Raw genomic sequence first — 21,203 nt, forward strand, 5'->3', positions numbered from 1 at the left:
TACGTATCTGGGCAGGTCCCACAATAGGGTTGCATAAGTGTAACAGAGGGCAGAAGTTTACCTGAAGAATCTTGATTATGTAGGAGCTATTGGCTTTATTTTCAGTTAAAATACTAACTAGTGCTCAGTGTTTAATTTCCAATATCCATTGTTCTAGATTATCACCAATCATACATAACTCAATGAAATCTGTGAATATCAAAATGCATTAATCATGAAAGAAGTTTAAAATGGTTTTTAATTAATTAAAATCATAACACTTCTGGGGACAATTTCTGTTTTCAGTTACATTGCGGTGATTCCAAAGTATCTCCAATTATGGCAATGGAATGACCCTGGATTTACACTGGTTTCACTAAAAGGAGAATTTGGCTCACACCCATATTCTAATAAATAAGTTTAACATGGTTAAGTGAAACACTTTGTTCTCTTTCAGTGCTGAAATCAGACAGACCCAGAGCACTTTTTTTTCCTTCTCTGAAATAGCGATTGTTTGCATTTGAAGGGTGTAACAAGAACAAGCAACTGGTTCAGCCAGGGTTTTCCTGGCAAGGGCAATTCTACAGTAATATCACAACAGCAGTGCTTAGCTATGTTTGTTCTCAAATGTTTGTTTTCTGGGAGTAAATATATCCTTTGGGCTGAAACGTCCCAAGCTTACCCTTCACCTAAATGGTGATAAGGCCAGTGGAAATGAAATCTGTCCAACTGTTCTTGAGTTGTCAGCCGGTCCATAAAGGATTTGCTCAGGAAAACATTTTCAGAAGCTTTTTAGACACGTAGAGAACTCAAAAATTGTTCTGTTTTAAAATGTCAAATTCTGATGTCCTTGATGTAAACTGGGGATAATGATACTGTGACACTGTATCTCATGGGAACACCTTGCAGCCCCGTGTTCATCCTTATGATTGTGTAGTGTCCAATGCAAAGTTTGTCATGTTGGGTGTCTTCGGAAGGCTCATGATGCACTGAGCATTGTTATCATAGTAATGTTATAATAATGTTATAGGTTGTAATTACAGGTATATAGTTATGAGGCTGAAAATGTATCCTCATGGCTTAAAATAAATCCAGGCAAAACTCTCCAGGAGCAGAGAGGCAGTTCACACCTCATCAGGGCATCTATGGGACAAACCCAGCCCAGCCTCACAGGAACAAAGGATACTGCCCTAGGCAGCAACAAAGGATCTGTTGGATTCTCGAGTGAGTCACCCCCCTTCCCTGGATCAGTCAGGGACTGTGATGAGGTAATGTTCACCTGACCCTGAACAGGGTGGGGTGTGATGGGCAAAGCCAAGAGGGAAGGAAGAACATAAAGGGACAGATGTTTGCCATGCTCTTCCTCTCTCTTTCACCTACATCTACAGCCATCACCACCAAAGCGACTGAAGCGCTGATCAAAGAGGAGAGCCTGGCTGAAGGGCAGCCAGCCAGCCTGTGGTGAGAAGCATCTAAATTTGTAAGGGCATTGAAAGTGTTAAGATCAGATTAGAATGCATTTTGGTTTTATTTCGTTTGACCAAATCTGACTTCTTGTGCTTTGGCTTATAATCACTTAAAATCTATCTTTGTAGTTAATAAATGTGTTAGTTTATGCTACCTGAAGCAGTGCATTTGGTTTGAAGTGTGTCAGAAACTCCCCTTAGGATAACAAGCCTGGTACATATCAATTTCTTTGTTAAATTGACAAACTCATATAAGCTTGCAGCGTCCAGCAGGCATAACTGGACACTGCAAGATGGAGGTTCCTAAGGTTGTCTCCAGGACCGGAGATATTGGCTAGTGTCATTCAGTTGCACAATCCAAGCAGCTTACATGCTAGAGCAGGGGTGGCATGCAAGCTGATTTTTAATGGCACGCTGCTGCCTGCCTGAGGGGTGGATAAGGGATGGAGGCAGTCAGGGGACAAGGAGCAGGGTGGGTTGGATAGAGGGTGGGATCCCGGGGGTGGTGGTTAGGGGCAGGGGGTCTCTGGAGGGGGCAGTCAGGGAGCAGAGGGGGTTGGATGGGCCATGGGAGTCCCGTGGTCTGTCAGGGTGGGGGGTGGATAGGGATCAGGGCAGTCAGGGACAGGGAGCAAGGACGGTCCTGAGAAGGCAGTAAGGGTGGGGGGGGTCTCTGGAGGGGGTGGTCAGGGGACAAGGAGCTGGGGGGGTTGGATGAGTCGGGAGTTCTGCGGGGGGCCTGTCAGGAGGCAGGGGTGTGGAGAGGGGTTGGGGCAGGCAGGGAGCAGGAGGCATTGTATGGGTTGGGAGTTCTGGGGGTCCTGTCAGGGGGCAGGGAGCAGTTCGATAAGCATGGGAGTCCCGGGAGTTCTGTCTGGGTGCGGGGGTGTGGACAAGGGTCAGGGCAGTCAGGGGACAGGTAGGGTCCTAGGGGGGCAGTCAGGGGACAAGGAGCAGGTTGGTTTAGATAGGGGGATGGGGCCCTGGGGGGCAGTTAGGGGCTGGGGTCCCAGGAGGAGGTAGTCAGGGGACAAGGAGCAGGGGGGTTGGGAGTTCTGAGGGGGGCAGTCAGGGTGCGGGAAATAGGAGGGAGTGGATGGGGACAGGGCTAGGGCATGGCAGGGGTGGGGCTAGGGCAGGGCTCCCTGGGTGCACACCCTAATGAAATGTGCTGCGCACACCTATGGGCAGAAGCTTGGTCCTGCCAGCTCACCTGCCTCTTCCTGTAGTGTGCTGGGTTCCTGCCCCTCCTCCGCCTCTCCATCCCTCCATCCCTGCCAGCTGATGGCCCTTGTGAGGGAGGGGGTCAGGAAGGAGCAAAGTCAGCGTGCTCGCTGCTCCCCACGGAGGCAGCGAATCAGCGGGGGCAGGGCATTGGGGATTGTGAAGAACTTCAAAAAGATCTCACAAAACTAAGTGATTGGGCAACAAAATGGCAAATGAAATTTAATGTGGATAAATGTAAAGTAATGCACACTGGAAAAAATAACCCCAACTATACATACAATATGATGGGGGCTAATTTAGCTACAATGAGTCAGGAAAAAGATCTTGGAGTCATCGTGGATAGTTCTCTGAAGACGTCCACGCAGTGTGCAGAAACAGTCAAAAAAGCAAACAGGATGTTAGGAATCATTAAAAAGGAGATAGAGAATAAGACTGAGAATATATTATTGCCCTTATATAAATCCATGGTACACCCACATCTCGAATACTGTGTACAGATGTGGTCTCCTCACCTCAAAAAAGATATTCTAGCACTAGAAAAGGTTCAGAAAAGGGCAACTAAAATGATTAGGGGTTTGGAGAGGGTCCCATACGAGGAAAGATTAAAGAGGCTAGGACTCTTCAGCTTGGAAAAGAGCAGACTAAGGGGGGATATGATAGAGGTATATAAAATCATGAGTGATGTTGAGAAAGTGGATAAGGAAAAGTTATTTACTTATTCCCATAATACAAGAACTAGGGGTCACCAAATGAAATTAATGAGCAGCAGGTTTAAAACAAATAAAAGGAAGTTCTTCTTCACGCAGCGCACAGTCAACTTGTGGAACTCCTTACCTGAGGAGGTTGTGAAGGCTAGGACTATAACAATGTTTAAAAGGGAACTGGATAAATTCATGATGGCTAAGTCCATAAATGGCTATTAGCCAGGATGGGTAAGAATGGTGTCCCTAGCCTCTGTTCGTCAGAGGGTGGAGATGGATGGCAGGAGAGAGATCACTTGATCATTGCCTGTTAGGTTCACTCCCTCTGGGGCACCTGGCATTGGCCACTGTCAGTAGACAGATACTGGGCTAGATGGACCTTTGGTCTGACCCGGTACGGCCTTTCTTATGTTCTTATGTTCTAAGCGGGGTGGGGGGTGTGTGGCATAACCCCTCCAGCCCCCTGCCCTGCCCCTCCTACACACCTTCCAGCCCTCAGCCCTGACCCCGCCTCACACACACCTAGCCCTCTGTCCTGAGCCCTGCATACCCCCCAGGCCCGTGCTCTGAGCCGTGTGCACTGCACCCCCCCAGGCCCTGCCCTGAGCCCTGTACCTCCCTCATACACACCCAGCCCTCTGCTTGACTCCTTCACCTCCACCCCCCACAACTCCAGCCCTGACTCTGGCACCCCCACACATACCCATCCCCCCCCCCCGCCCTGACACCTGCACCCCCCTCACATGCCCCCAGCCTCTGCCCTGACTCTTGCACCCCCCCACAACCCCAGCCTCTCCACACCCAATGCACCCCTCACATTCCCACCCTGAGCACCAAACGGGAGCTCCTGCACACACCAATCCACCCCCGCATTCCCACCTGCACCCCTCACACCAAATGGGAGCTGCCCAGGTAAGTGCCCCACACCCAAACCTCCTGACCCAACCCTGAGCCTCCTCCCTCATTTTAGCTCCTGGCCAGGCCCTTCACCCCCAGCCCTGTGCTCAGTGCATTCCCACCCTCAGCTCAGTGCAGAGAGAGGAAGAGAATGGGCCAGAACCAGGGAGAAGGTAAGTACCCACTGTATGTGGGCAGGGCCGGGATCCCAGATCGGCAGCAGGCTGAAAGGGTCCAGCAGCTGGGATCCCAGCAGGCAGGAGACAGCAGATGGACCCCCTGAGAAGCAGGGGGCTGAACCGCTCAGTCCACTGCTGGTCTGGGGTCCCGAGCGCCAGGACCGCTGCCGGACTAGGTGAACAGAATCCCAGACTAGCAGCGGGCTGAGCAGGCCGGCGGCATAAGATCAACATTTTAATTTCATTTTAAATGAAGCTTCTTAGAAAACCTGGTTTATTTTACAATACAACACTAGTTTAGTTATATAATATATAGACTTATAGAGAAAGACCATCTAAAAAACATTAAAATGTATTACCGGCACATGAAACCTTAAATTAAAGTGAATAAATGAAGACTCAGCACACCACTTCTGAAAGGTTGCCGACCCCTGTGCTAGAGGCTGTGCGTGACCAGCCCAAGAGTGGGGGTTCTCACAGCAGAGCAGGGTAAGGCTGGCTCCCAGAGTTGAGGATTGGAGTGACCTAGCAGAACACTGGTCCAGATAACACCTGGGGAATGTCACGGATACCGACCTCCTTCGTAACATACTTTGAGATCTACTGAGGAAAAGTAACAGAAAACCTAGGCACTGATCATAATTATTATGAGATATGCTGCCTTTTACATTTTAAAAATATTTTTAATTAACATTTATTTTTTCATGATGTATGAGGCACCTCAACAAACCAGTAAAGACACTGTCACTGCATCAAACAGTCTCCAATCTACATTTAAGGTGATATAACAATCCAGGGTCTTAGACAAGATTGGGGGAGAGGGGAGGAGGGGGAGGAAGAGAAGAATAATAGGACAGATTTTTAAAGGTATTTAAAGATGCAGATAGGCATGTAGTGGGATTTTCAATGTGCCTAGGTCTCTAACTCCAATAGGTATTAGGCACCTAGGTGTTTTTGAAACACCTGAAACGCTGAAGCTCAAACAAGGAAATATTTGTGTTGCAGTCATTTCCTAGGTCTCATTATGGTCAGTGTTCTGTCCACTCACTCAAGTCTGCTACAATTGCTATCACTATATCGGCCCTTCCCCTGGACCCTACCAGCTTTCTGTAGGAATTATCACTCTTCTCTATGTAGGGATGACTGTTCTCTTGATCACTATCCAGCTGGCACTGAAGATGTGCATTCATGAACCCTAGAATCATAAGGGACCTCAAGAGATCATCTAGTCCAACCCCCTGCTCAAAGCAGGACCAATCCCCAAATCCCTAAATGGCCCCCTTAAGGATTGAACTCACAACTCTGAGTTTAGCAGGCCAATGCTCGAACCACTGAGCTATTCCCCCCCCAAGCTAACCCTCCCACAATGGCTCTGTTTTCTCTGCTGCTACCGTGATCCTGAATTTCAAAATGTTCAGGTATTGTGGACTACAGGCCAGTGATCCACACGTGAAGAAAGTCCATGGATTTACACATCAAGCCGTGTTCTATGGAGAAAGTGTGCTGGACTGAGGCAGACCCACACTGCAGAGCCAGTTCCTGAGTAACCTGCACTCTGATGTGGAAATGGAGATTGAATCTGTGTGGGCACATTCTTCATGACCTGATAGGTATACAGGAAATCTGAAAAACCATAAGAAAATAGGAATTAAGGTAGAAATTCTGAAATAAACGATCAATGCTTCGTTGCTTATGTAATTTAAAACTAGAGCCGACAAAGCCCCAGAGAACACATTTTAGGGAACCATTTGACATTTGTCTGATTCGGGAGGAACAAACGTGTTGCTTTGTCCATCACTCTGTGGGTCAGAAGAGGAGTAGCCTAAGGCTGACTCACCACTCTGTGCACTCTGTAAGCCTCCCTGCCTGGGCTCAAAAGGGAGATAACTGATTAAAGACTAGGGGCTTGGCTACACTTACAAGTTGCAGCGCTGGTGGAGGCTTTCCAGCGCTGCAACTACACCCCGTCCACACTTGCAGGGCACAACCAGCGCTGCAACTCCCTGGTTGCAGCGCTGGCTGAAAACCCATCCCGGTTGGGGTATAAGGAGTGCAGTGCTGGTGATCCAGTGCTGCTCAGCAGGTGTGGACACTCACCAGCGCTTTAATTGTCCTCCAGGGAATAAGGAGTTATCCCAGAATTCCTGTTCAGCCACTCTGCTCATCAGTTTGCACTCTACTGCTCTTGCCTCAGGTGACCCGCCCTTTAAATGCCCTGGGAATTTTAAAAATCTCCTTCCTGTTTGCTGCAGCCAGGTGTGGAGTGCAATCAGTTAATCTTTACAGGTGACCATGCCTCCACGCGGCAAACGAGCCCCAGCATGGAGCACTGGCAAATTGCAGGACCTCATTAGTGTTTGGGGGGAGGAAGCTGTGCAGTCCCAGCTGCGCTCCAGCCGTAGGAATTACGATATCTTTGAGCAGGTATCAAGGTCCATGCTGGATAGGGGCCATGATCGGGACGCACTACAATGCAGGGTGAAAGTTAAAGAGCTGCGGAGTGCCTATTACAAAGCCCGCGAGGGTAATCGCTGATCCGGAGCTGCCCCCACGACCTGCCGTTTTTACAGGGAGATGGACGCGATACTTGGGGGTGACCCCACTGCCAATCCCAGGACAACGATGGACACTTCTGAGCAGGCTGGGGGACAGGAGGAGGAGGAGGCGGAGGCGGATGCGGAGGCGGCGGGGGGGGTAGGAAAACGCGAGTGAAGCTACTGGGATGGGGGAAGACACCCCAGAGTGGGCATGCAGCCAGGAGCTCTTCTCAAGCCAGGAGGAAAGTACCCAATCGCAGCAGCCAGCAGTTGCAGAAGGACAAGCAGAGCAGCGGGTTACCGGTAAGCGGCTTTTATTTTCTGGGTGGAAATGTTTCTGGAGAGGAAGGGGGTTTAGGGCTGCATGCATGCCAGCCTAGATGTGGAATAGCCCATTGATGTGGTCTATCACGTCGCGGTAATCGGCTGCAGTGATCTCAGCAAAAGTTTCAGCCAGAGCGTGGGCAATATGCCTGCGCAGGTTTATAGGGAGAGCCACTGTTGTCCTTGTCCCAGTCAGGCTAACGCGTCCGCGCCACTGTGCCGCGAGGGGGGGGGGGACCATCGCTGAACACAGGCAACCCACATAGGGTCCAGGGCGGAATCCACATTGCTGTAGAAGAGCCTCCCGCTGTTCCCTAGTGACTCGCAGCAAGGAGATATCTTCCAGGATTAACTCCTGTGAAAAATGTTGGGAGACTCTTTAGTGAAGCTAGTGATAGTGAAGATCACCCCTGCAGCTGCATCTTCACTCAAACCCTCTATCACTGAAGCTTACCCAAAGCAACCAGCACCCCTCTATCACTCAAGCCCCACTTTTCCCTCTATAAGCACCCCTCACTCACCATTTCGTGGCTTCTGCTGTCTTATGTGTGTGGTAAAAGAATGCTAAAGTGAGGACTGAGAACTCCTTCAGTGTGTGGGAATTTCAGTCTTGAGATAATGAACACAATGCTTCCCTGTTAAATGTTGTCAATTCTTTTTTTCTAAAGTGACCTTGACTGCTGGACTGACCAGATGTACCACAGCACAGAAGCTGCAGAATTTGAGAAAAAATCCCCGAAAGAGCAAGGAAGACATGCTGAGAAATGTTATTGCTCACTCTGCTAGAGAGAGTAAAAACTTGCAGGAGTGGAGAGAGAAGGAGAGCAGGATCCGCCAGAGGGAAAGCAGGACCCGGCAGAGAAATGCAGTGGCCAAGAGGAAAAGCACAGAGAAGCTGCTAAGCATCCTGTCGCGCCAAGCGGACTCTATCGAGTCACTCGTTGCCATGCAAGCAGAGCACTACCGTGCTACTCCATCCCCCCCCCCCCGCGTCCCAAAGCTTTTTGCCTTGTGCACCAATGTCAGTTCAAACCCCCCTTCCCCAGCATCCAGGTTCTTACCACCACCAGCTGCCTCCAACACCTGTACGTTCACCAACCAGCCCTGCCAACTACAACCCTTACCCTCTGCACTCAACCCCCATCACCATGCAGTTTATGCACCCTGAAGTGCAGGATTCATTGCACAGCACTCCAGACAGGACGTATGCAAACTTGTGACTGTGCAGTTCACCACCCCACACCCCTGCCCTCTTGTGTTCAGGAAATGTTGTGTTTCTGTCTGTCAAGGAGGTTTTTTTCTTTTCAATAAAACAATTCTTGGCTTTGAAAACAGTCTTTATTATAGCAGATAGTGAAAGATACCTTAGCCCAGTAAAGAAAGAGGCACTGCAAATCATTTTAGGGATAATAGAATAACAGTGTAAACAGTGCAATTCACTCCCATGCAAGGCAGCAAACATTACTGTTGGCTTTCAGCCTCAAATTCTTCCCTCAAGGCATCCCTAATCCTTGTAGCCCTGTGCTGGGCCTCTCTATTAGCCCTGCTCTCTGGCTGTGCATATTCAGCCTCCAGGACTTGAACCTCGGTGGTCCATGCCTGACTGAATGTTTCACCCTTCCCTTCACAAATATTATGGAGGGTACAGCAAGCGGATATAACCGCGGGGATGCTGCTTTCCCCCAAGTCTAGCTTCCCATACAAGGATCTCCAGCGCGCTTTTAAACGGCCAAAAGCACACTCCACAGTCATTCGGCACCGGCTCAGCCTGTAGTTGAACCGGTCCTTGCTCCTGTCAAACTTCCCTGTATAGGGTTTCATGAGCCAAGGCAGTAACGGGTAAGCGGGGTCTCCAAGGATCACAATGGGCATTTCGACGTCCCCTACTGTGATCTTCCTGTCTGGGAAAAAAGTCCCTGCCTGCATCTTCCTGAACAGGCCACTGTTCCGAAAGATGCGTGCATCATGCACCTTTCCAGGCCAGCCTGTGTAAATGTCAATGAAACGCCCACGGTGATTCACAAGCGCCTGGAGAACCATAGAGAAATACCCCTTACGATTAACGTACTCTGATGCCAGGTGGGGGGGGGCCAGAATAGGAATATGCGTCCCATCTATCGCCCCTCCACAGTTAGGGAAACCCATTTGTGCAAAGCCATCCACAATGTCCTGCACGCTCCCCAGAGTCACAGTCTTTCTTAGCAGGATGCGATTAATTGCCTTGCAAACTTGCATCAAAACGATTCCAACGGTCGACTTTCCCACTCCAAACTGGTTCCCGACCGACCGGTAGCTGTCTGGAGTTGCCAGCTTCCAGATTGCAATAGCCACCCGCTTTTCCACTGTCAGGGCAGCTCTCAATCTTGTGTCCTTGCGCCGCAGGGTGGGGGCGAGCTCAGCACACAGTCCCATGAAAGTGGCTTTTCTCATACGAAAGTTCTGCAGCCACTGCTCGTCATCCCAGACTTCCATGACGATGTGATCCCACCAGTCAGTGCTTGTTTCCCGAGCCCAAAAGCGGCGTTCAACGGTGCTGAGCATTTCCGTGAATGCCACAAGCACTGTAGTGTCACACGCGGCAGGCAAATCCATATCGATATCATCGTCAGACTCCTCACTGTCACTTTGGAGTGAAGGAATAGCTCGACTGCCAAACGTGTTGTGCTGGCGACACTCATCAGCACAGTCCTCAGCAGCTCGGGCTCCATTTCCCACAGAAATCGCGATTCACACACAGAGTAAAACAGAAAGACACTCACAATGGCGCCAAACTTTGCCGGAAAGACAGAATGCTGGGATGTGAAGCGATGCACCACGGGGCGTTGGAACAGGAAGCGGAATAACCCACACACTTCCTTCCCCTTCCCACAATACTCAGCGCCAAAACGGCGCCAAAACGGGACGAGGTGCTCTGTGGGATAGCTGCCCACAATGCACCTCTCAATACAGCGCTGGAAAGTGCTGCAAGTGTGGCCACACTGCAGCGCTGGTAGCTGTCAGTGTGGCCACACTCCAGCGCTGGCCCTACACAGCTGCATGACCAGCGCTGTAACTCCCAGCGCTGCAACTTGTAAGTGTAGCCAAGCCCTGGGTGATCAACCAGTTAACAAGGGGATTCAGCTCATCAGCTGGGGCAGTTAAAACTGAGACAGGATGGGACAGGAGGCTGGAAGGAAGAGCAAAGAAGCCCAGGAGCTCAGAAAGGTGAGCTCACCCTCCTCCTCTCATCCTGTGCCTAGGGAGTAAGTAGAAACTTGGGGAAAGCCTTATGCTATGGAGACCATGAACTGGTATAAAACATTATAAGCACATGGTGCTGGACTTAGAGAGGAGTGTGTGGGGGCTGTTTGCAAAGCAAAACACAAGGAGAGATGGAACCTACCATGTGACACTCTTGCATATGGAAAACTCTCACTATTGCCTTGTGTGACACCCTTTCTAAAGAAGGTTACTTTAGTCACAACTGGATGCTAGGTTACTGGAGCTGCTTGTGTGTTTGGAATGTGCAAGGCAGTTCAAAATCTAAAATGGTAATTCGATATGAAAGAATGGCCCAGACCATCTTCATGGATGGAGAGGACAAAATCCCAGCAAAATCTTTGTGAGGAATCCACAGAAAGGGGAAGTCCCACCTGTAGCACAAGTCTCCTCATTTCCAGACTTCAGAAAAGCCTCCTCTGCTAGGTCTTTGAGGGGTAGAAGTGGAGATGGCCACCAACTTGGTGGAGAAAATTGTCTAAATTAATTCTGCCTCAGGCATTTCCCCAGTTCACACTGGGAACCAATCTTTAGTGGGGCTTCTGGGGACATCTACTAGTTTTGGAGCCCTTATCAATATAGCGCTATACTACAGAAAGCTATTAAAAGAGTACAGGACCTCTGGATCCTAGACGATTCACATAAGGGTAACCTCATGAAGTTTAATCTATTGCATAGGTAATCCCTGTTTAGGGAACAATCTTACGCACTAAAATTACTACTGTCAATTTCTCCTCACATAAGGTGGAAATTTATACATACAATGTATTGTAATAGTGACTGTAGCAGCATAATGTGGATATAGTCAAATAAAAGACAGGCAACAAGATTAAATGAAACAGATTGATCCAGATCTGATCTCATTTAAGATGGTGTAAATCTGAAGTAACTCCATTGCAGTCAATGATGTAATAGAGTAGAAAGAGGGCCAGTTTCTTGACTTTACTGTTCCCATACACACAGCAACAATTTCAGTATCTAATTCTTCTCTCCTTCTTCTCTAACTAACTAAAAAGAAGCTGAGCTCTCTCCTAATGAACAAAGGAAAATAATAGTTCAGGGGGACAATAGCCCCAGCTTCTGTGAAGGACAACAGCATTAGGCCAGGTCTACACACGGGTTTTGTAGTGGTACAATTAGTTCAGTTAGGGGCGTGATATTTTTACTGAAATTGTTATGCCAATATAGCCTTCCTACTGTGGACACAGTTACATCAGTATAAAGGCAATTTTTACTAGTATAGCTTATTCCTCTTCCCCTAAGTACATTTATACCTGTATAACTGTGTCCACACTCGGGAGGGGGGAGGGTTCCACTTTAGATGGTAAAAGTAAAGCGGAACAACTTGTGTGTGTAGACAAGCCCTTAATTTCTCACTTTCCTTACTCTCCTCTTACATAGCACATTTGAAAGATAACTCACAGACTCGTATTAAGTGTCTCTCCATTCACCCAGTAGAACTCGGCTCCTTTCTTGCGCAGCCCAATCCAAGAGTCTCTTGTGCGCATTCGATTCATTATGAAATTCTAGACAAAACATACGTCACAATGAATTTCCACGCTGGGAAATGCATCTTTTCTGAATCCATTCAGTATGGAAGAGTTTACGTTCTGAAAATGGGTTCCTGCCTTTATTTTACAGACAGATACCGGGGGTCTGATTCTCCCCAGCCCTGCACCTTGTGTTGTCATTTTTGCCTGACCAAGTGGGTGTAAAATGACACCATTCTGAATAGGGAGGGTTTTACTCATCTTTGCACAGATATAAATAGCCACACAAGGTACAAGGCAGTGGACAATCAAGCCCAATGTATTTTCTTGATTAGATTGCTACTTCTATATTGCTAAATTTCATTGCAAGAAACATCTCTAAAAGCACAGAGAGGTCACTACCTATAGTCAATGGAGGATGAGCCAGTCAGCCATGTTGTTGGACAGACAGCGCCTTGGTCACTGATCAGAGCAGACCAAAATACAACTTCAGCCAGTCAGAAAGAAACCAATACAATGACACTGGTATATCCTCACCCCACCTCACCTCATGCTCCGCTACCCCTGCAGTTGCAAAAGTGCACAGATCATTAATATCATCAGCTGTGTATCATGGATAACAGATAATACAATGATCTGAAGGACAGCAAAATATTTCAGCGCAATGACTTCACTCAACTAATAGTGGTGAAGGGTGAGAGTAGGAGAAATCTAAGTAAATACATCTCTAGATTAAGAGATTACAGTGTTTAAGTACACTGGACCTGATTCACCATTGTCCTGATGGAGTTTTATGCCAGAATATCTCCACTGATTTCAGTAAAGTTACACCAGCATAAAAGTTGAGAAATATAGAATAAATATCCCTTGCTTTCCCAATTGTTCAATTTTCATTCTTGATTTTGATATCATTTCACCATTTCATTCTATATTCTTTCTGGGTAGATCAGATCTAAATTCGGATCCTGCACTCACTGAAGTCAAATTGCAAACCTCGCATTGACTTTAGGAGTACAGGATGAGACCCTAAATTTCTAATAAGCAAAAAATTATGATTAAAAAAAACAACATTTAGGCCTTTTTGTTCATTAAAAAAGAAACACAAAAAAGTCCATCTCAAATTTTTATTTCCTTTAATGGTTACTTTTCATTCATGCCCACTTTGCAGTTTTAATTTCTGAAAACTCCTTCAACCCCATCTCAGAACATGAATGTGCTTCTGTAATGGATGCTAATGGAAAACAACCTATATGTCACTGAACATGATGTTTGTGATTTGACTTCTTTGTTAGTGACAAACAGCTCTGTCACATGCTATGTTGGATTCCAGCATATTCTGATATTCCAGGGTGTATGGGGAGGGGGGGTGGAAGGGAGAGGGGAGGAAGGGGGAAGAGTGGTAAAATTACAGGAATCATTGGGGTAAGAGAAGGGATGCTGTATCAGAAGGATGGAAACTTTACCATTTCTTGTTGGCTTTCAATCACAGCAAGAGAAGCCCCATGTGCAGAGCAGAAGCTCTGACTGGAGTCCCAGTTTGCTTGATCTTCTGAGAGGTAATAACATTTCTTTCTGTAGTATAGCCAGTCATCACGGCACGGCTCCAGGTGAGGCAATATTGGAGGACCTTTATTTGAAATGAAGTGACTATTACTATCCTAGTACATAGCAAATACATAAGACTGTGTGTTTTATTCACTATTCTCTAAGAACTCCACAGCAAGCTGGTTCTACATTCTGTGGCAAGGTACTTTCGTGTCTGTGATACTGCTACAACAACCTGGAAATTCTGCTGCAACTTCTAGTATATTAAAAAATGGAAGCTTGTATTGAATTAAAGATTAAACTGAACAATGCAATACAATATCTTCTGTTAATTATTTAAAATATTAAATTTAATTTATTTTACTTTCTCCCTAAATTATCAACTGACAATGGGCTGTAAATTTCTGTATTGAAAATACACAGCTAAAAGTTGGCAGGACATGGGAGGGCAGACAGCTGAGTGCAGAATGTATGGGGCTTTGGGGCATCGGAAGGGGTTTGAGATTGTGAGATAAACACATTGAGTAAAATGTTCAAATTGACTTTGGCACTTACAGTGATCTTTTCAAAATCACCTAAACAGGGGTTGGGTGCCTAACTCCCATTAAAATCACTTTTAAAAGAACCTACTATTAAAAAGCTAAGTCCCACTGACTTTCAGTGAGGTTTAAACTAGTGTAAATGGTGGATTCTCTGTAACTTGAAGTCTTTAAATCATGATTTGATGATAACAGTAACTCAGTCAGAGATTAGGGGTCTATTACAGGAGTGGATGGGTGAGGTTCTGTGGCCTGCGATGTGCAGGAGGTCAGACTAGATTATCATGATGATCCCTTCTGACCTTAAGTCTATGTTAAAAGAACATTATTTAGGTTGCAAAAGGAAAGCACTCATAACCTAGAAAATTCCAGAATTTAGGTGGCCCACGTAACCTTAATTTGGCCTTCTTGTGCATATGCATTATGATACACTGTTTAATTACACGATCACATACTCTTTTTTTTTTACAGGTCCCTGTCTCCATCAGTGCAACGGATGGATAATGGTCAGAAAACGAATCAGGGTTGTGTAGTAAATTAGACTGCATGTGGGATCCCTGCCTCACTTGCTCTAGAAGTTAGAAAATGTGTGGAGAGGATGATATTATAGGTAAAGCAGGTGAATGCCAAATAGGCAAACTCATTTCTATCTTTGGCTCTGCCATGGGACTCTTATGTGATGCTGAACAAGGCACTTAAACCAAAAATTTTGCAGGTGGCTATTAATAACATGTTTTTCATTTTCTGGGTACCCAACCAAGACACCTGAGGTCTGATTTGCACAAGTGCTGAGCACCCGTAACTGCAATTAAAGTCAGTGGATGCTTGACAGTAAGGCAGCATGGTCTGAAGGAATGAAAACAAGGCTGGGAGTGAAGCGGTCCTAAATTTTAAGTCTGGTTCTGCCACTGATACACTGTGTGGTCTCAGGCAAGTCTGTCTCAATTCTCCCATCTGTAAAATGGAGATCATAATGTCTTTCTACCTCACTGTAGAGAGAAATTTCTCAATGTTTGCGAGGTCCTCAGATAGTACAGTGACAAGTGCGCAACTACAGACTACCAGGAAATGAATAATGTTTTATTCACTGCAGGCTTTGGATAGGGTACACTAATAACTAAATAATGAGAATAAAAATATTGAACAGCTGCCTCACTACCTGCACACCAACCATACTGGATACTGAATGAGGCTGGGGTCCCAGGGAAAAAATAGTATGTGATCACATAATTAAAGACTGTATCATAATATATATGCAGAAGGTGGCAGAATTAAGTTGCACAGACAATCATAATACTGGCATTTACTGACTTTTGAGTGCTTGACTTTGCAACCTCAATAACATCTCTTAATGCAGTTAAGTATGTAGGATTGAGCTGAAATAAACATTAATTCTAAACAGTTATGAACGTTGCAAACCTTTCAATGACCTACATGATGAAGCAGCAATTTATTTACTTAGAATATGGCACCACAAGCAGGTTAGGAGGACCTGAGAAGACAAGGAGAACAATTTTGGGGCTCTTTTGTTAAATACCAGGACTGGTATTATTTTTTTTAATGGTCTTATTAAAGACAGAGCTTGGAAAGCACTCTATTTAAATTAAAGACAGTTCTAATTTAAAAACTGACGAGAAGCATTGATACTGTTTAGCTAAAATTTTAATATCAGATTAGAAATAGTATCAAATTTTGCACAGCAATACAGGCACGTTTGCCCAGTTTCACAAAGGTATTTAGGCCCCTAACTTCTACTGAAATTAATGGAAGTTGGAAGCCTAAATCTGGGCCTTTGACGATCTGGGCCTTTATTACTAGTTAGACACAGTGACGGGGAAAAGTGGAAAATTAGATGCAGTCTAGTAAATTGAAGACAAGACTGGGAGCCAAGAATTCAAGTTCCAATCTGCCTGAGCCACTGATTTACTGTGTGACCTTGAGCAAGTCACTTGACAACTCTGCCTCAGTTTCTCCATCTATAAACTAGGAATTATAATATTTACCAAGAGTAAATAGTAGCTGAGCAGTTTGAAGATGAAATGCTTTGAGTGAGCTTGAAAAGTCCATTTGTCTAGTCACTAAGAATGCATAGGAAACTTTCCCAGGAAAATACCATCAACTTCTGCTGAACCTAAGTTTTCATTAAAGGCCTGATTCACTGGTATCCTTGGTGATTTGCACTGATACAGCAACTCAGAGCAGACACAAACCTAGCTTGACACAAAATGGTGAATCTGACTCTCTGCTCTTAGCTTCTCTGGCTGAAGCCAGGAAACCTTCCAAACTGAAACCAAGTGTAACCAATACAGTGCTGTCTTCCTAAGTCTGTTGACAAACAGTTCCAGTGCCTCTGCTGCTCCTCAGACCTTTGCCAAACTGAAGTAGAGCAACAAACTGACCAGCCTGATCAGTTTACACTGTTTTTATTCAAAGACATGAGGGCAGCAGTGGAACTGACATGAACCAGGTCAATTTCGCTCTGCAGATGCCTGTGAAACTGAAGCAGCAGACTGAAGCACTGTATCTCAAAATAGCACCCTGGTACCCCCACATTTGCCACGGTTATATGAATATGATATGTTTTGTGATAAGTATGCCTTGTGAAGTATTATTTGAAAAGTCATGATCTGTTTACTATCCTGTTGAATTGTATGTATTAACATTGTATGTAAAGTTATAAAGTTTTGCTATATGTTTGTTACTGAAATATGTTGTGAGTTTGAGAAACACCCACAGCTAGCCTTTCAGTGGCAACAAAGGAGCAACTAACACCCACACGACAGATTTTCAACTGTGCTAGCCAGCAATGTGTTGATGGCCCATTAATGAGAATCTACTCTCCCAGTGGGCCCCACCTGAAGACTCCTCAAAGAGTACATAGGCAATGAATAACCGCTGACTTAGCAAGGCACACCAGGATATGTGATCCAAGACTCCATGTTTGAGCCAGTACTTTTCCAGGCACCTGGAGGACAGTATAAACTCAGGGACAGTGACATCCTCTCTCTTCACCCATCTCAACACCTGGAAACAAGATCGTTTGGAAGAAAAAAGGAAGCCTCCTTGAACCTGGCAGAAGGGATGGTCCTAACTAGGCTTTCTAGTTAGTATAAACTGTGAACTGTATTCTGCCCATCCAGTAAGGTGAGAAAAACTCTTTGATTCAAATCTTGCTTAGTCTGATAAAGTTTAGGATTTTACCTTTTATTTCTTATGTAACTAACTCTGACCTCTACACCTAACACTTTTAATCATTTAAAATCTATCTTTCTGTAGTTAATAAACTTGTTTAATGTTTTATCTCAACCAGTGTATTTTTGATTGAAATGCTTACGGAATCTCAGCTCAGGTTAACAAGGGCTGGTGCATATGAATTTTCTTTGATAAAATGACAGACTTATGAGCTTGCACTGTCCAAGGAAGCCTTGAGCAGTGTACGATGGTATATTACTGGGGTGCAAGGCTGCAGGGATTTACTGGTGTCTCCCTGTGTATAGTTCATGGGAGGCTGTGAGAGCCTGCATGTAACTTTGGGTGTGCCTTCGCATGCTAATGGTTGTGTGAGAGCAATGCCTGAAGGGGCTGCTTCTCACAAGCAGAACAGTTTGAGGTATCCTGAGCCAGAGAGTTAAAGGGGGCACAGTAGTCCCACAGTCCATGTTGTACCCGGGGGTGGGGGGTGACACAGTGAGCAGGGTGAAATGCACGGCTTGTTGCTCTGGGTAAGATTTGCACTTCATACGCTGGTGTAGAAATTTTAAGTGTGTTGACTGAATACAGTCAAGAAAGGGTTACACGTTTTGGGCTACTGTCTGAGAGGGACCCAGAAACAAAAGCCTGGGGGAAAGGTAAGGATACCTTTCTCCTCCATCAGAGTAGCCATTAGGTTGTGGGGGGAGAGGGGGATAAATAGTAGATCTCTCCCATCCTCATAGCAGCCAGACGGCTCTGAGGTGGGAAGGAGGAAACAAAAGAGATATTGTTTTGCCTTTCCAACATCAGTTTGTCTTAAATGCACTTACTCCAGCTAAACCAGATCAAGAGTAAAATCACAGGAACGGCAATCAAAATTCCAGCAACTCGTCTCCAGAACCAGAGGTGTAAGCAGAGGCCTGAAAAGAAGAGAGTTGAGAAGCTTCAGTGAATTAAACCTGTATAGAACTGAAGGGTTTAGAGACTTGGTCATTAAAAAAAAAAATCAAACATGGATTCAAACTACATCCATATTTAGGAACCCAAATAAGTGACCTGATTTTCAGAGGTGCTGAGCAGCTACAACTTTCACAGAAGTCAATGGGAACTGCCGATGCTTGGTATCTCTGAAAATAAGGCCTAAATATGGATGTCGGTGTCTAACTTTAGGCACTCAAAATTTGAAGTGTTTGCCTCTGTGAATGTGTGGTTTCCTACAGAACTGTTAGCTAGAGAATGACTCATTAATAGAGTACCTCTCCTCTTAGAAGGATGGACAACTGAGATGCTAGAGACCAGGTCTCCCCTACCTCAGTCCACTCCCTACAACATACATCCCTCTCACAAAGAGTGGAATCCATGTTATATTGAAGGATAACATAAGAACGGCCGTACCGGGTCAGACCAAAGGTCCATCTAGCCCAGTATCTACCGACAGTGGCCAATGCCAGGTGCCCCAGAGGGAGTGAACCTAACAGGCAATGATCAAGTGATCTCTCTCCTGCCATCCATCTCCATCCTCTGACGAACAGAGGCTAGGGACACCATTCTTACCCATTCTGGCTAATAGCCATTTATGGACTTAGCCACCATGAATTTATCAGTCCCCTTTTAAACATTGTTATAGTCCTAGCCTTCACAACCTCCTCAGGTAAGGAGTTCCACAAGTTGACTGTGCGCTGCGTGAAGAAGAACTTCCTTTTATTTGTTTTAAACCTGCTGCCTATTAATTTCATTTGGTGACCCCTAGTTCTTGTATTAACTAGTAGGGCTGTCAAATTATTAAAAAAATTAATTGCGATTGATCATGCGATTAAAAAAATGAATTGTGATTTATCGCGCAATTAATTGTACTGTTAAATAATGATAGAATACCATTTATTTAAATATTTTTGGACGTTTTCTACATTTTCATATCTATTGATTTCAGTTACAACACAGAATACAAAGTGTACAGTGCTCACTTTATATTTATGTTTGATTACAAGTATTTGCACTGAAAAAAACCAAAAGAAATAGTATTTTTCAATTCATCTAATACAAGTATTGTGCAATCTCTTTATCATGAAAGCTGAACTTATAAATGTAGAAGTATGTACAAAAAAACCTGCATTCAAAAATAAAACAATTTACAATTTTAGAGCCTGAAAGTTCACTCAGTCCTACTTCTTCTTTAGCCAATTGCTCAGACAAACAAGTTTGTTTACATATGCAGGAGATAATGCTGCCCACTTCTTGTTTACAATGTCACCTGAAAGTGAGAACAGACATTCTCATGGCACTGTTGTAGCTGGCGTTGCAAGATATTTAGGTGCCAGATACACTAAAGATACTTATGTCCCTTCATGCTTCAACCACCATTCCAGGGGACATGTGTCCATGTTGATGATGGGTTCTGATCAATAACAATCCAAAGCAGTGAGGACCAATGCATGTTCATTTTCATTATCTGAGTCAGATGCCATCAGCAGAAGTAAGGTGACCAGACAGCAAATGTGAGGAAAGAGCAAGGGGCAAAGGGGAGAGGGAGAGGAGGAGGGCCGAAGAAGGCACTGAGTGGAGGGGAAAGGTGAGACCAGGGGTGTGGAGGAGAGCGAAAAGCTGTAGGGGAAGCTTGAAGACAGATTGGGTGGAGTCGCAGAGAGGGTGAAAGGGCAAACTGGGGAGAAGACGACGAGGGGCTCTAGGAGGAGGCATCATGTCACACAAACACCAGTCATAGACTTTCCCCCTCCCCCTCTTACCCCAGGTGGCCTCTATCCTGCTGGCCTTTAGGGTCCCGGCTCCCGGCCCTGACTCCAGGAACTGCTCCGCTTCCCCTCCTGCGCCTTGTTCCGGCTCCGGATCGCGGTCCCTGGTATCCATCTGCACCAGGCAGTGCCGTGCTGAGCCCCCTTTCCTGGAGGGATCCGCAGGCCAAGCGCCGCCCAGGGCTAGCTGGGCCCCAGCCGGGAGCGGGGCTACATCCCTCAGGTCTGACTCTGACTTGGCTCGACGGTGCCGGCCGCGCCTCCTCCTCAGCTGCGACCTCTCCCCGCGGGGCGGAGGCCGGAGGGACCATTCGCTCCCGATCTGCCCTGCGAGGCTCTGCATCTCCCCCCGCACGGCGAAGCGCCCCCGCCACCGAGCAGCTCCCCGGGACCCAGCACACGCTTCTCTTACCTACTTTCACTTTCACTTCTTCTGCGAGCTCCCAGCCCCCGCCCCGCGCCCAGGGCGGGGAGAGGACTCAGCAGCAGCCCGGCCGAGGTACACCCAACAGACCGAGACAGGCATCCTCCTCCTGCCGAGTTACCAACATGCCCAAACTCTGGGAGATCAGAGGGGTTCAGAAACCTGAACCGTATAGTGAACTGAGACCAAACACCAGATGCAGACGCTCTTCCTTGCTGTAGAAAAGGCTGAGGACGCAGGAGAGCCAGGTGGCGGGAGCAAGCAAAAGCATCCAATTTTAGTGCCAATCCATGTCATCCTCATCAAGACATGGAATTAATGCATTCTTCCTGCTCCACCTGCACCCTTGCTTTGCAAGAAGGCACAAGACTGAGGTTTTACAGACAAACAGAGACAGGAGGCATGGGATCAATGCATGGATGGCAGGGCACACCTGCCCATAACATTTTGGCACCTGAGGCAGGGAACTCAAATGACGCCCCCATAACCCCTCGTTTGGACGAAAATTTTGAAAGGTCTCTATTCTGCCTTCTTCCTGTTCTACTCCTCTCATGGTACTGCTCTGCTACCTACCCCAATAAAGGAGAACTAACAACTTAAAATGCCTTGTTCAAAAATTTGAAATAACACTTAACTTTCAAACGCCTGAACAGCAAATGTAACTTTTCTTGTCTGCATAGTAAACACTGGCATAT

The 21,203-nt window shown here is 46.2% G+C and overlaps 1 protein-coding gene across 1 annotated transcript; it reads right to left on the reverse strand.

Annotated features, from left to right (window-relative positions):
• Positions 1–4,900: 4,900 nt before the first annotated feature.
• Positions 4,901–20,500, reverse strand: LOC123368397 (C-type lectin domain family 2 member L-like). The gene is made up of 5 exons (XM_045013159.1): positions 20,079–20,500; positions 18,165–18,254; positions 13,522–13,685; positions 11,991–12,094; positions 4,901–6,072 (listed from the first exon to the last, which is right to left on the reverse strand). The coding sequence occupies exons 1-5, from the start codon at positions 20,425–20,427 to the stop codon at positions 5,937–5,939; spliced, it is 843 nt and encodes a 280-aa protein (XP_044869094.1). The 5' UTR covers positions 20,428–20,500; the 3' UTR covers positions 4,901–5,936.
• Between the last annotated feature and the right edge of the window lie 703 nt (positions 20,501–21,203).

The sequence above is a fragment of the Mauremys mutica genome, chromosome 1 (genome assembly GCF_020497125.1).
Source record: "Mauremys mutica isolate MM-2020 ecotype Southern chromosome 1, ASM2049712v1, whole genome shotgun sequence".
NCBI classification, from domain to species: domain Eukaryota; kingdom Metazoa; phylum Chordata; order Testudines; family Geoemydidae; genus Mauremys; species Mauremys mutica.

Bases quoted from the DNA above. Each gene is read 5' to 3' on its own strand.
- LOC123368397 (XM_045013159.1), bottom strand. From the start codon at position 20,427: ATGCAGAGCCTCGCAGGGCAGATCGGGAGCGAATGGTCCCTCCGGCCT. The intron at 18,255-20,078 runs GTAAGAGGGGGA...TCTTCTTTTCAG, and splicing joins CAGGATAGAGGCCACCTGGG to GCCTCTGCTTACACCTCTGG. The intron at 13,686-18,164 runs GTAAGTGCATTT...TTTCAAATAAAG, and splicing joins CTTGATCTGGTTTAGCTGGA to GTCCTCCAATATTGCCTCAC.